General features: G+C 37.0%; 1 protein-coding gene across 8 annotated transcripts in view; it reads right to left on the bottom strand.

The window, feature by feature from the left end:
* Ih (hyperpolarization activated cyclic nucleotide gated potassium channel Ih) overlaps nucleotides 1-16,391 on the bottom strand; it is a 166,123-nt gene that overhangs the window by 8,698 nt on the left and 141,034 nt on the right. For 2 of the 8 annotated variants that reach the window (XM_046630182.2, XM_046630189.2), the window contains exons 10-16: nucleotides 9,932-10,039; nucleotides 6,317-6,466; nucleotides 5,096-5,314; nucleotides 4,043-4,189; nucleotides 3,798-3,915; nucleotides 2,752-3,040; nucleotides 725-899 (exon numbers count right to left, since the gene is read on the bottom strand). In XM_046630182.2, the coding sequence (XP_046486138.1) occupies nucleotides 725-899; nucleotides 2,752-3,040; nucleotides 3,798-3,915; nucleotides 4,043-4,189; nucleotides 5,096-5,314; nucleotides 6,317-6,466; nucleotides 9,932-10,039 (1,206 nt within the window). The remainder of the gene's footprint in view (nucleotides 1-724; nucleotides 900-2,751; nucleotides 3,041-3,797; nucleotides 3,916-4,042; nucleotides 4,190-5,095; nucleotides 5,315-6,316; nucleotides 6,467-9,931; nucleotides 10,040-16,391) is intronic. The other 6 variants (XM_046630218.2, XM_046630227.2, XM_046630208.2 and 3 more) reach the window with 5 other exon arrangements.

Below are 16,391 nucleotides of genomic sequence, written 5' to 3'. Positions count from 1 at the left end.
TACTCTAACGCTTTTATTTTCTGCACCTCGTTTACGGAGTGATTTTTTACACGGAAATGTATTTTAAAGGCTGTAAAAGTGTCGGGATTGAATTTTTATAAAGGCAAGGTGAAAAATGAACAAGCAACAGTTACTTTTGCGGAAAATACGCATAAAATAGAGATTTATTGACGAGTGTGTTGAAGGCTACTCCGAAACTCAGACTCATCAAAAAGACTCTATATGCGAACATGCCATAAATCCTATTTTCTGTGCTACTTCTTGTCAAAAGCTATAAAGTAGTAGAGTTATTAACAAAGATAACGCAGAAAATAATTTTCCCGCGTCTCGCGACGAAATAAAATTTGTAAGGATTAGTCAAGGGTACTAATAATTGCGAAAATTAAAATGAAGGATTGTTAGTGTATAACATGCGGTAAAAATTCTGAAAAACCTATGTACGATATAATATTGAATAATAAGCAAGCAGAAATTAGCAATTAAATTTACCTGTCAAGATAGAAAAAAATTTAGTCAGATACACAAAACAACGCCAATATAGGCTGTTATCACACAACGAATAGCTCAGAACATGTAACACATAATTATACAGAGTTGGTCTTGTTTTTAATGTTGTAAGTTTGGAGATACCGTAGACTCGGTAGAAAATGATACGTGCATTGTATTGAGATCTAGTTTAACGGATGTAACAAAAGACGAAAAGCAACGATAATAGCTAACATACCAAAACAGGAAAATGATTTCGATATTTGGAAAGACGAACCGATTCTTCACTGGCACTCGCGTGAGCAGCTTGCTCAGCCAACGCGTTGACGACTGCGTTGATAGTTTTGGACTCGCTGCCCAAATCCTCTTCCCGATGAGCTACCAGATTTGGATTCTTGCCGATTTTGTTCAACCTGAAATAAGAGCTCGTTTAAGCGTAGGGAGTGTTGCGCGTATAATAACCGACAGGTTTGTTTAATTTATCAGAGATATGGCATACTCGCTGGTCAATAATCGTTACAAAATCGTTTTTTGAAAATAAACGCTAAGTGGTTCACTAAGTATTGTATACTATATGGATTATCGCATTCTAAGGGCTGCACATACGGAAATCCGGGTGTGCATTGGAACATTGTTCGTAAGAGACAAATGAAATTGTGCCATTACAGTAGAGTTAACGACCTGTGCGATGATCTGATTTGGCTTGTTTTGATTACACCTTGATTACTTGGTAATCTTGCAGAACACATTTCCAATTGAAATGTGACGTCGCTCTGTACGTGACAGGGATTAATTGCTTTAGTGATTCTGCAACGTTATTGGATCATAAACTGATGTCACACTACTCTACAATTATATTTGAACGCAAAATATTCGAATATACCGAAAGCACAATTTGAACTGTAAAGTTTCGCCAGAATTTTTTTTATCACGTTGCGCATCAAAATTTTGTTGTAACACATTTAGATCGATCTAAAAATTTCTTGCAAATTAAAGAAACGAAAGTGCAAAATTAATATCGTTCTACATAAGCGATTTTAAAAGAAAACTAGATGCTAAGAAATTCAAAATTTCACACAATAATATTTATGATCAACTATGCGAACAATAAACATCCTTTATTAATGGCAATTCTGATGGATCTTTGTTAACTGCAATGATATCGTGTACTGCATAACTTACTGAAAAATACGACTAATCAAGATCGAATCAAAACTAATATTCATCATCGGTACCGACAGTAAAAATGACTTATTGTTGGGATATTGTTACGCATATGTAAATACGCAGACAGAAATTTATAATTAAACTTTGGTTTTGTAAAAAATTCCAAATACAAAAACGTCAGTTCCGTTTCCAAGAATATTTTCCGTGTAATTAAGGAAGTTCATTATTCGAATGAAGGTGGTCGGGCAATGACGTGAGAGCAAATAGACGTTTCCAGGCTTCACAGTGCTCAAGCCAGGTAATTTTAGGGGAAATGAGCGAGGCTTTGTAAAAGAAAAGGGGGATATTACAGTACCAATATTATCTCATAGCACTGACGAAATAGAACAAAATTAGATATACGCAAGTGTGTCCGTTATTTCAGTCATACAGGAATTTGTCCGGCTGCACCCCGAAAATATATTCATGTTAAAGAAAAAAACATTCTCTGTAAATGTGAAAATTTTCGCATAATATTGACATGTGCCAGGGGCGATGGAAATTTCGAATATAAAGTAGGTAAATTGGAATTTTTGATGTATTTTAATTATTTTGTTTTTGAATAAACTAAATTGGACTGAAAAAATTAATTTAATGCTGGGGAACAATGTTAATATTTCCAACTAAATGTAGGAATAAAATAATTTGGGGTACTTGTACTTGATACTTATTCCGTATATAACGACACGCAATTAAACCGTAAGATAGATAGTTTTGTAAAATAAAAGAGTTTTAGGATTCGTGGTATTTTTTTTTTTTTTTTTTACAGAGTATTTTACTTAAAGAAAAAAAGTAACCAGCTGGAAATTGAGTGGTTTAGCGTACATTTAGGGGAAACCCTCAGTTTTGGAGCCCTTATAGAGAAAGCAAAAAATATTGGGTATTTTTAGGGAATTAGGGGTCCACTGCGCAGCCTGCGTATCGACTTTAAATTTTGTACAGCAAAAAACTACAGACACATGGCAAGGGGGGATGGGGGGGAATAATTTTCACGAATGAGACGAATAACGAAGTGATAAAACATCTATTAGCACACCAACTCGATAAAACAAACCTAACCAAAGCTTATACCTCTCGGCGGCAACGCTCTCCATGGTCCTTCGCATCAATGGATATTGATCCAATACTGCATTGAAATGATCCACCGAGAGGCTGAAGAGATTGCAGTAAGTTTCGGCTCTCACTGACGCAACGCGTCTCGCGTTCGTCAACAGGCATATTTCCCCGAAATATGAACCATCCGAGAGGGACGTTGCGACTTCCCCATTCGCCATCACGATATCCACTATTCCTTCTTGGATAAAGTACATTTTTGAACCTATCGTACCCTCCTTGATGATTATGTCTCCTAGAACAGGGGTTACCATTGCATTAAAACATGGCCAAGACATGAACGACGCAATTTTAAAAGTTGAATTTTTCAGTGTTCAAGCTTCATTCGAAGGTGATAGTGCACACAAATTATTCTTGCCATCGTTCTGTTCGGCGTGACATAGCGCTTATTGAGTAGTTAGAACTGAGAACGATCGTACAGTTGAAATAAAATGCCAAGTGTGCTAAGCACCGCCATTTTGAATTTTTACTAGTAGTTTTATTCGTTTGTAACAAATATATCGCAAACATTCGAGCAGCATGTGTTCGTTGTAAAGAATTTGTCTTGCTTAATTCGATGAAATATTTTTAATTTTGTATATACATAAATTGAAAAGATAATTGTACAGAGGATGAACATCAAAAGGGAAAAAAGAAAAAAACAGAGATCAAATCTAGTTCGTTTCTTGAAAGAATCGCATAAAATCTTTATCTCAAAGCACCATATTGATTGTGCATGCTTAGAACTTTTGAAGAATCGTTTATATCGTGAAAAAAGACACTTTTACAACTTGTGATACAACATTCCAAAAGCAAACAAATCTCACAAGCTTCAGATCGAGCAAGAATTTTAGTCTTGCATCGTTAGTAGGTCACGTTTTTACTCAATTCTTATCTATTTTCGTTCGAGCTGTCTATTTTAAGGTCCATCCTCCCTAGAGTTGCACGTTTCCCACAACCATTACTGCCCAACCAATTGAGGTTGAATAATTTCACCGTTCCGGTTTTCTCACCTGGCTGGAAGACTTCGTATCTCAGTTTTGTAACGACGTCCGAAACGAAATTCGAATCGGCATTCGCAAAGAAAGGCACAGAGGCCACGAGTGATCTGCAGTTGTAGTTTATTACGTCCTGTGAAAACATACGAGCGTCGTCGATTATTGTTCAGGAAAAATGATATCAAGTGTTATGTCAAGTGTCAAATGTCGCTGTGAGAAATCAGTGTAATTATTATCCAGTTAATGAAGGATCGACATACTTCTCTTAATTTCTCCGACAACTCGCCAAGGATCAACTCTTCGTCGAAGAACTTGCCCTGGTATCGGTGCTCGAAGTACTCGGTTATCCGTTGCCTCATTTCTCGGGGCAGCTTTCTATACGCCATGTACTCCTCCACTTGCTTCACCTACCCCGAGAACAAGTTATCCCCGATCAAAAAATTAGTTCACTCCACAAAATTATCCGTATAAATTGAATCAAGTAATCGAGCGTTTTACGAGTTGTTTTTGTTTTACTTTATAACGATTCAATGTAGAACACCGTAAGCGTAAACTATACGCGTAATGTATACCCAAGCAAAATACGCAACGTTACAGATGGCAAAAACTGCAATTGGCAAAAATCATTTTCATACTCGTTCCTGCAGCGCCTACTGCGCCAAGTTTCCGATTAATATATGTCACGACGTTTATGTCCGTATTTAAAAAGATCTTCGTGAAGTGAACCAGAGTGTCTCCGTCATCTTTGAATTGTTCAGAATTGAAAGAGACACATCTGCGGACTTATGAAACCCGAGAAAGGTGACAGCAAGAAGTTGTTGACAATTTCTTTTCAATTCAACAGAGAAAAAGAGACGACTAACGAGGTTTAATCAGGCAAAAAAAATTATTCATCAACAAATCAACATTCGCGTAACGTATTTATATGGATCTACGTATGCGTTTTAAACGACCAGAGTTCATAATAGTTTCTTAGCGTGCAACGGAGACTTTCAATTTAGCAAATTCGTGCTATCTCATGATATTTACAAGTATTATTCATTTGTATTATTTACATCATCCATAATCATGTATCGTGGTATGCCTAATACTGCAGGTACGTTGCAAACTAGACGGAAAAAGTTTGCTAATCAAAATGCAATGGGTACATTATAACGCATGTAATGAAAGACGTTCACTTCGATTTTCAAGATCTCATCGCGGTATAAAAAAACGAGGAAATCAAAGCTTTCTTGGATTGGATAACTTGCATGAGCTTGTTACCCGTGAACGCTTCATCCAGGCAATTGTGAATTTTCTACGTGAAAACTTACCTTTTCGCGATATTGTCTTCGCGACGAATCGAGGGATTGAATCAAATTTGTTGCATGACCAAGAAACAGGGCGTAACACGTCGCCCCGCTTATCATACTGAGCATTGTAAGCCACATGTCCGTAAGTGACTGAGGTGGAAACCTTCCGTATCCTATGCACAACATGTGCGACATGGCCTTGAATAACGCCCACGAATATTGTTCTAACCAAAACGAGTCCTGAAAAATAGAAATGTCGATACGTTCAATTCGAACAAAGAGCAATAAAATATTAATAACAACAACAGAATTCATATCATTAGAAATTGCTCAGCAATTCGGTCACCTTTTAAGAGCAATTCACCTACCGCGATTGTAACGAAAAGTGAGACCACAAATGTTCGTATAATTAAAAGTGTAAGAAAACGTTTCTCTGTTTTCTCTACCCCGACATGAATTTATGCGACGTCGCGTGCAAGTCGCGACTGTGTCGTTGTGCGATTCGTAAGAATAACTAAAAGTGTGGTACTTGCAAGATTAATTATACGGTAAAATACAGTAAAAAGAAGACACGGCAATAAGAACCGTCTAGGAGCCGAGAAACCCGATACCAACAGCAGGGTAAAACTTGTCTAAAATTTTTTTCTAAACTCCCACGCGGACTTGACGTGGCTGTTCATCAACGCAGTCCTGCCGGTGCATACCTACTTTAACAAGCCTAACACCGTGTGCGTGCAAACTTACACACAGAGATGTCTGTAAGAAGTCTGAGAAGATGAGACGCAGATGTCTCGCAGTCTCGTCACCGCCGGTTTTCGAGGATAGACATCGGCGTATGATTAATGAATGCCAACGGCGATATTCAAACTACACGGATATACGAGCACTCGCTACTGTGCACACATTCGTGACGAAATCCTTCAGGAACCACGAGCGATTCGTCTCTCTCTTGCTTGCTCTAGCTTGCCATCGCGCAAACTTCAAGGCTGATTAAATATTTTAGGCGAATTAGATTGCCTCGCGGCTCGGGCCGCTTCTGCATCGAAGCGGTAACCGAGGGTTCCGATTTTCACATAACCAACGGTAGGTACCGTAAATTACACCCACTCTATTAATATTTATCAGATATCCGTTAGGGTTCACGGTAGCTGTGCGAATAAAATCCCATTTTATAATAATTCACGTCGAACGGAAAGAAAGTGACGTTTTTCCGAATGATTTGATAATGAAACATCTAGTTACCTGCAATTCGTTAATGGCGACCCAAGAGTTGCTCGGAAAGCCTTGCAGCATGGGAACTAGAAATTGTAGACATCCGCTCCAGTGACCGATGAGCAGCATCATGCAGATGAGATTGAATATTCTCATAAACACCGAGGCCATATTCAGGAACTGTCAACAACAGGGAAATGCCTTAGTAATTAACCAATTATTTCCATTCTACCTAAGGTATTTTAGGCATAGTATAGGTGTATAACGTCGAGTTTTTCTCACCAGTCATCATAGTAAAATCGTCATGTGTATATGTACATATACATACACACGTATATTTGAATTTCGAAACCACCTTATACATGTATATGTATGTATATGTAGATATATGTATTATCGTCGAAACACAAATGGCCGCTGTCAAAATTTGATCTCTAATTTCATTCGAACCAGTTTAGCAGATAAATTTTCATCGTAGAGTAAATGTACGATTTATGTAAATATTGAGAATGAGTAAGAAATTAAATCAAACGATCGACGAAGAATGGATCAAATTTTCACCGCTTTTGTAAACTGTACACTGTCATTGATGTTGGAGAATAGAAGAGAGAGAGAGAAAAAAAAAAAAAAAAAACCGAATTATGGACGTAAAACTGAAAGTGCATGCAGTACATGTAAAATGACAACAAAATACACAATTGTTGTGACAAAAAAAAAAAAAATATTTCCTCGTCTCAAGACCTCGTACACTGAAATACGGCTATATAACGTGTGTGTAATAAGTTGTGAACATACGTATGATAGGTACGTATAGTATATATGCATGATGCACGGTAAACGACCCGAACAATGATAGACCTAACAGACACAATTTACGTATGCGTGGGAAAAGAAAAGAAGTAAAGAAAGAAGATGAAAACGATCGGTCAAATGTATAAGGTTTAATAATTCTATATAGAATACATTAAAACCACAAAAACGTAAAACGATCAAAACACACATAATGTACTTATATGGTAAATTAGAAGTAAATTCAAAAAGTTGACAAAAAATAGTCAAAACAATCAAGACACACACATGTACTTATACGGTAAATTAAAAATAAATAAACGATTATAAACGTATGTTAAAAAGTGTCTTTGCCACAGATACAAAGGCCGTCCGACCGTGACCTCGACCTCGACCTCGACCTCGACCTCGACCCGGACGGTATCAACGATAATATAGCGTTGCAGGTGGCGTGAAACGTGTTTACGGGGTATCGATGACGACGGATGCATCGTTAAGGTGCATGTATTACCTGTCTGCAGGGATGCGAATAGCAGGTCAAAGGTTGAAAGCAAAATAGGTATACGTATACGATTTACGCTAGCAATTAGAGTGGGTCAGGTCTGAATACGCCCCTTGTATCTGGTTAGTCGACGCTATGCGTAAAACAACTACGGGTAAAACGGTAATAACAGTGATAATAATAACAACGACCACGACGGTAATGACGATGACGATGATATTAACAAATTTTACTAGGAAGGCATCAAATGGAATTACACGAAATGATCACGTCGTAATTCCATCTCGACAGGTTGTGTGATATTTAACGCGAACGTGCCTGAGAGTGACTTCCCTCCCTTTAGGTGCTGAGAGGGGGGTGGTGGCACCTCGCGGGCAACTTCAAGCGACAAAACATAACAGCTGTGGTTGTTGTTGCTGTTTATTGTTGATGGTGTTGGTTTTTTTCTTTTCTTTTTATTTTTTTTTTTATTTCTCTCTAGGTACGTTTTGTTTTTCATTTTTTTATTTATTTATTTGTTCTATTTTTTATTTTTTTTTTGCTCCCTCAGTTACCCAATATTCACCATGTAAAAAATTCTGAAACAGTCACGCCTCCTCACGCCATGACACCTGAGGGTTACCTTCTCCGAGCTAATGAGAGACTGGAGTTAATTACTTCGGTGTCACCGCGTGTCTCGGGAGGGTTTCGTTTTCTTTCTCGCTATGAAATGAACTTGGCTTTGATCCAATTGCAGTCAATGCCGGGATTTTGAAAATTTGCGTAATGTCAGTGATTCACAGGTTAATGTTAAGTAACTGGGTGTAATTGTATACGTCGGAGATTTTTTGTACCGAGAAATAGAGAGACAGAGAGACGGAGTTACCATAGAATCGTATACGGACATTATTTTATCGTGCAGTCGTCAATTATTACTCGTTTCTAACGGAAAGACATTTACGTGAGTATGCATAGAGATGAATACACATTATATATATATATATATATATATATATGTGTGTGTATATGTGAAGTAGGGTATCCAACTGCTAAACATTAATCTATACGTGTAACATGGTAGATAATTGATCACACATTTACCTAATACGTGTGATTCTGTGTATATATGTATAACGCCGTACTTGTTTTAATTGGATCGTAACTACACTAATTGAACGAGATGGTATTGCTATGGTAATTCACACTTATAGAGTACATGTATACGTTACCTCGTCTAATCAAAAGGGGGGAAAAACCGAAAAAAAGGACACAGAGACGAGTACTATATAATCGTAACATTTATAAATGTTACACGTGGTTATGTGCTACAAATGGTATACCAAAAACTAACGATCAAATGAACAAATAAGATCCTCGGTGATGCTTGGGTGTATGTTGAGAAACGTTATACGTATATTATAAGCGTGTGAATGTATATGTGTATATGCGTATACATACATATACATACACACTTTCTGAAACCAACGACAAAAACGACGAATACAAGCAAAAAGCCAAGCGATAAAGCAATAAAGCACACAACAAACAGCCAATGAAGGCAATCAGCTTGATATAGCGAGAGGACTAATCACAGAGCGGCAACAGGGAAAGCAGCTTTACACTTTATATCCAATTCTGTATAAAATTTATTTGTTACTTTTTTCTTTTTTTGTTCACCAGTTTTAATGCGAGCGATGTGTGATAGGCGAGCTTACGGTGGAGAAGGGACGCCCACGCGCATGCGCGATTAAAAAGGCACGTCCACCGCCTAGCGTTCATAATTTATCCCATTATTGACGGACGATTCTGATTATCTCACTCGGTTAGAATGTCGGTAAAAAATACAGTCCAGTTTCGACGAATGGTTGAAATGTTACGACGCGTCAAAGTCTCGAGGTGTGCGGTATAAATGAAGGAAGAACGGTAAACCATACGGAAAGTGATTTGGATGAAGTAAAATTTCGCGAATTCGCTAGGCGGCGTCGATTGTGATGAGAGCATGACCTATAGCTGCAGGAATGCGACGGAGAAAAGCGAACGTTTTTTAAATATAAACCAACGAGCCAATCAGTGGGCGGCTCTCTCCTGCACTACCCTGGGAGGAGTTTTCCGTCTCGTCGTAAGCCTGTGGTTTCAAAACAGATGAAGATCTTTTATTGAAATTTGAAGAAATCGCGACTGGGATTGTTTCTTCTCATCGGCGGCGTGTAATTGTTGCGAGAATAAAGTCAATCGTTAGCATAGTTACACGAACGTGAATTCGTTAGATCTTCGAAAGTTATTCATCAATTTTGAAAGCTCGAGGTGTGACGCGAGAGAGGTCGAACCAGGGATTGAACGGGCCGAGAGCTTGCCCAATCGTTAAGGCAGGTTACCTTAAAAATAAGGTTGCTTTTGCTGAAACCGGACTTCTTTTTATTCATATTGTCAGAGCTTAGGCGCCCCCTCCGCTCAGTGCGTTTTTTTTGTAGGTTCTGCAATATCTAGAAACAAAAGAAAGCCGGAACGTAGCACGACATAGTAGGAAGACAGGTCACAGAAGGTCACAGAAATACAGGAGAAGAACAGAGCACGGCTGCTGCATTATGTATATAATGTAATTGGTTACGTTAGATAAATTTGTTAGTCCTCGAAATAGCGTAAGAGTTCAACAATTAGATATAATATAAGTTGAGATACGCATTGCAGTTTAGTAACTCGCTGTGTAAGTGACCATTACGCATATATGGATAGTTTGTAAGTTACGTTGTATTATTAATATATGCATGGCGTTACGCAAGGTACAAAAAACAGTCCGGTGCAACATCAACGATTTACGGTATAATAATACAATGTCGTATGCACAGCTTGATTGTGAAGAAGTCAATGAAAGCTCCTGCTTTTGCCATCGCCCATCGCCACGCATTCGATCCAAAAATTTATGCCGTTCAAAGCTGTCAAAAATCCCTAGTAAGTATATTTAAACACGTTAACGAAATATGCATGTAGGTACATACGTCACGTGGGTAATAATCCACCGACCTGAACACCTTGGTAAACAAAAGTATGTTTGCTCGACTTGATTTTAGACGGACAAATTAGATAGAACGAGTAAAAATATCTATGTATATTTCTCGAACGACTCGTAGACAAATATTATCGTGCAACTTATCGTTAACTCACATTTCGAGATGTTCAAAATTCTATTTGTCAACATACTGCAACATGTTTGAATCTTTTCATTTTCAAGGCCAATATAAATTTTAATTCCTTACCAAAAAACAATATATGAAAAGACGGGGGAAAAAAAAAAAATTGGCAAATTTTGACACTGTGTTCTTGTAAAACGGATTTATCGTTTGATATTGATTCACATTTCTGGACTTGATTTTTTATTAAATGAAATTTTCCCACACGTTGACGAAATGAAAAAAATTGTACGATATTGAACGAAAAAAAAAAAAGAAAAAAATCGTGCCATCGTTAAACCTGCAATTCGTACAAGTTGACCATCATGAGAGGCAAGCCATTCTTACAAAGCTTATGGTAATCCGTACGGACTTGATGCTTGAATATAGGCACATTGTTATAACAATTATATTTCTATTGCCTCGACAGCCCAAGCGCCAAAGCTATAAGCGCAAGCGCTTTTTCCGTGATTAATAGGCGACTCGCTTCAATACAGTTTCCAAAAATTGGAAAGGAATTCACCTGCGTGTGTTGCGTGTGTATGTGTATGTGTTCTCCATTTACTTTTCGTAAACATGAATAAATTAAACGAGAGAGAGAGAGAGAGAAACAGGGTTCATTAAATTACGTATGATATAATATACTGTGAAAAGGTTGATATTATTTTCGTATGTATTCTTACTATGAACACAACGATAATAATCGCTCCGCAAATCTTTGTGCTGGTTCAAAATTGAAAAATAAAAGTGAAAAAGACGAGTAGGTACCTTCCAGACATTCGCGTACGTTGTAAATTGTTATCAGATCCTTTTCGCAGTATATATATAAAAAAAAAAAAAAAAAAAAAAACGCGGCCCGTGTTGAAAGATAAATACATTCATGTTGAGGGATCGTTAAAGTAGTGATTGGTCGTATAATGAATGTGCGTGTGTATGAGACATTCGGTTTGCGTTTGCCACCGAAAATTACAGACAAAACTCTGATATATTATTTTATCACGGCGCGTGTAAAGGAGAAGAAAATTTAATAGAATAATGACAAAAAAAAAGAAAGAAAATTTTAAAAAAAGAAGAAGAAAATTGTTGAGATTAACGGTTGTTGAAGCGGTGTTCAAAATCCGCATGTAAGTGTATATATGCGTTATTATTTTGTGTGTTTATTAAACAGATCGAGCATTTGAAAGTGGTTGAAATGCTCAATGAAAGACTGGAAAGAGAGTAGAAGGAAAAGATAGAAACGACGAGGATTCACATGTAGAAGAAGTAAAACAGTGTAACATCTGCCCGCCAATTATTAACCGGCTTACCGACCAAATATTATAAACTGTTATTACACACGGTTCACGCAACATTAATTAGTAACGATTAATATATAGACAATGATACTGTAAATAATTATCAAGGGTATCGTGTAATGATGATGCTATAATTTTTTCATTCACTTGTTGCACTTACTTTTCGCCGATTGAGTTCATTGAAAACACAGTCATGCAGGCCTTCAACCACTTTGAAACAAATTCGTTTCCTAAATTTTCAATTAAACAGTTAGTAGATAGCAGTAGTATAATAAATACAAGCAATTATTGTTAGTAAACGTTTTCATCGTAAAATTGCTCGTAAAGTTTCAGTCGTTGGTCAACTTGCACATAAAATTTGACCGAGCTGTTAGAAATGATTATGTCTCTGTCCGAAAGTACATATAAATATATCGCACATATGTACGTATGTGTTAAAATAGTGTAGCACATGTTTAGTGTGTATAAGACACGATAATTGACGTTGAGTATAATTAGTCAATTCGAGTCTGCTTTACAGACTTTCCGTCACTATTATTTTTCAGAAATAAATCAGAAGAAGAGAACCACACCGTATTGTTTTTTTCTTTTTCGTTTGCGGTTTTTTTTTCTTTTTTTTTTTTTTTGTCAGGAAATACCACCTCAATTTAGACGATGAGCTCACGATCGACTTTGGATTCAAAGTAAAGCGTGAATCGATCGTGAGCCGGTGAAAATAGGATATACAATACACAGACGGATAGACATAAACCAGCCTTAAGCGCGTTAACAAGATGCGATAGAGAATCAGACAGTATGAAAGCACTTGAGGCAGGTCACACATCGATTGTATATATATATATATGTCAGATATTGAAGTAGAATTCATAGCAAGGATTTCCGACTATACTATGTAATATTAATACGATGAAAACCTATCGAATATAAAATGTTATCATGTATAATACACATATCAAATCATTGTCATTGGCATATAATTGTATGCAATATGTAGTATAAAAATATAATCTGACACCGAAATTGCACATGCAATTATATAAATATTAATGTAAATTATGTATAAGGTATCACGTAGGCCGTAGCGAACTCTTCAAGATCCTTCCTAAACAACTTTCAAATGCACAACCAGTCACATGTCAAATTATTTTAAACGCTATATAAATGTATCGTAATACAAATTTCTAAACCACTAATTATCTCGAACTTCTATACAATGTGTATATATATATATATATGTAATTGTAAAAACCTTCCAATAACTTCAACGACTATTCTAGGATTAAAAAGAAAATGTGGAAAAAAATTAATAGAATATAAATAAAAACCGAAACGTATTTAAACGATAAACCAGACCGACGAATAGGCTCAACCGGTAATAAAAATTAAACTCGTAATCGGGTTTCGTAGCACGTGCATTACGGCTTGTACTTTTTTCACTTGTGTTATCTAGTTCAACGAATCGGCCAACAAGTATTTATACCCGAAGGAAACGACAGAAACGAATGAAAATGCATATTCGTTAGTGATGGAAAAAATTTAAAAAAATTAAAGCAATACTTTCATCATCCGTAATTGTCTTGCAATGGGTTGTTACAATCCGGCAGGATATTCGAAACGAAGTAGAAATTTGAGATGGATTTGAATTCGTCTTTTGTCATCTTGAACAACTTGCACGCTGAAGCCTGACAATTATTTATAACACATAAACCTGTCTACATTCACAAGACTGTCCTAAATTGTATGGTAATTATTTTGTCGCACCTTTCATCGAACACGCCATTTCGACAAGCCGATAAACATTCTCTTGCAGAGGAACCAGTTTCGTGAATGAGAACAAATTTGCTCGACGTGTTACGCATTCAAATTATAACACTGGTTTCGGTATTGCCAAGGCATTTATCGTCGCGGCGTCGTTTCTATTTGATTTTCATTTCATGCCTCGCAACGGGACTCGCGATGGGCTGCTTCAAGGTATTTGACCTTTTCACATATTCACGGTATCGGAAAGACAAATATTTATCAGAACGTGGTCTTGGATACCATCTTGTCCAGATTCGGTCAATCGTGGCTGCGGCAAATACGTAACATGTCACGCCAATTTTTATTACAATGCATAAAAAGAGAATTAGAAAACTGGAACTATTCCTTGTGCCTGATCCGCCTTGGGTATGAAAATCATTAAAATCGATTAAAAATACCACATTTCAAGCACTTTGAATGTTCTGGCTATAAAACCTTTTCTCGTACGTTATTTTTTTTTTTTTTACGTTAATTCGTGTTCCCTACATAACTGGCGGAAATAAAAATATTGCTGGTGATTTTTTCAAAACGAATTCTTCTCTTTCTCTAAATTACGATTTAGACGGTATTGTAAATGAGAGTAAAGAATTAATAATCTGGTTTATTATTGCTTTACTCTTACTTCCGGATACAGATTTTCTTACCGGCGACGCTCATCGAGATGATCTGTGGTAATTAATGTTGTATTTATAACTGTAAACAATCGATCACGATGGTGGTTTAATGGAAGAGACTGTGTTAGAGTCATAAACAAAAGTTGTGTCTGGTCTTTGGCCATGTCGACAAAGCGTGCAGATCGATATCACGAAAGATATAAAAAAAAAAAAAATTGAACTAGTTTTCGGACAGGTTTCCAAATTTGCAAATCTTCAAAGCCAGACGCGGTGTCCGAAAGAGATTTTCTACAACGCAGTTTCGTTTATACCGCGAATGAATTTTGAAAAATTTAGAGTTTGCCAGAGACGTCGCGTCTACGCCGAAATTTTTACCCATGCGCGAACAAATTGGATCAATCAAGTCTCGAATTCGAGGTCTTTGGTCTAGAATTCTCTTTGAAATACTCGTCGCGTAATTCGAAGCGTTAGCGATGTTGCGATAAAGACTCCCTTGCTGCAGCTGTCAATCTCCTTCTTTATTAACACGAAGTTATCACTCCTCCACTTCTAAATTCCATCTAACAAGATATTCGCCGTCGTTGCTTTTAGCCCAGGCGGTGTTTCACCTCCGGACAATTAAAGATGAAAGGATCAACTCAAACTTTAGCACTCGGTGATCTCATTCCTCGCCTTGATCACCGATGATTTTAATCTCCGACGTCTTGCGGGTTAGTTACCGAATTTCGCACGGTTGTATTTCAAGGATTGATAAACAGCGAAATTGTTTTATCGAAATGCGTTTTTTGCCACGTTCGAGATTCAAGATATGCGTCCACGATCGGAACATCGTAAACAAACCGAAACGTGAAATTTGTTTCTCAACAATTTGCTGCTAAATTTTACGTCTGATTTCACCCCTGAAAGTACCAATGAAGGTGAAGGAAGATAAAAAAAAAAAAGAAAAGAAAAAAAGAAAGCAATTTCAGTCGAGCCGGAAACATCGGATATTACGAAAGATAGAGCAGAAGGATTTTTCAGACCTGTTTAGACGAAGAAGATTGACTGAATTTTCGATACCCGACGTAGCTAATTTTCCATTCACTCTATGAATGCACACATATCGACAGCTGTTACAGCCGATCGGAATATAAATGAGCATATATTCAGGATCGAGCATATTAGGTGGAGAGTTGTGGAAACTAGTTATTCACCGGCACGTCACGCCTGGCAATGTAAGTGTCATTATATGTAATCAACGAATGACAGCGAATCGAGTAATGACAACAACGATTAATTGACGTTCATATTCTGACAATATCGAATACGCGAGTGAAGAACGGCTCGTATCCAAGTTTAAAGAAAAGAAAAATAATATTAAAGAAGAACCGTAACGAGTAATTTCTTGGCTCATTAGCAGCTATCGAATTAATCCACACATGTGGATACGGATGTGTGTCAAATTAAACGAGCGAGTTTTGTTGATGACGATTTCGCCCGGTGACAGCCTCCCGTTAAATGCCAAGTCATTTTTTATTCTACCGGAAATACGTTTGGCCTAGATAATCCCCGACGTTTATGTAAGAATCGAGGATAACTGACGGACCGATGGAAAAAAATTAATATTTACACGGGTAATGTCTGTATAAATCTTGCGTATACAAGGTTAAATTTAAACGTAGATTGAGAATAGATCGAATCCCCGGTTACTTCGGTTATCGATGTTAATGTTAACACATGTTGGACAATATCATGAGGCTTGTAAATTTGTAACCGAGAAATCGAGCTTTCGGTATAATTTTTTCAATCATATTTTTAGCGAAGTGAAACTTTAAACAGGATGTTGATCCAAACGGATACTTGGTCGTATAATATTTGTTGATTCTTGTATCGCTTAGTATAACGCATCAAACACTATCGTAGAATACTTATTTCTTATATATTTCGTCGACAGTTGACGTCAAGTGAATCGTAGATCGG

The sequence above is a fragment of the Neodiprion pinetum genome, chromosome 1, assembly GCF_021155775.2.
Source record: "Neodiprion pinetum isolate iyNeoPine1 chromosome 1, iyNeoPine1.2, whole genome shotgun sequence".
Taxonomy (NCBI): Eukaryota; Metazoa; Arthropoda; class Insecta; order Hymenoptera; family Diprionidae; genus Neodiprion; species Neodiprion pinetum.
The sequence above is the reverse complement of the archived record's forward strand: the minus strand, read 5'-3'. Positions and strand labels throughout refer to the sequence as shown.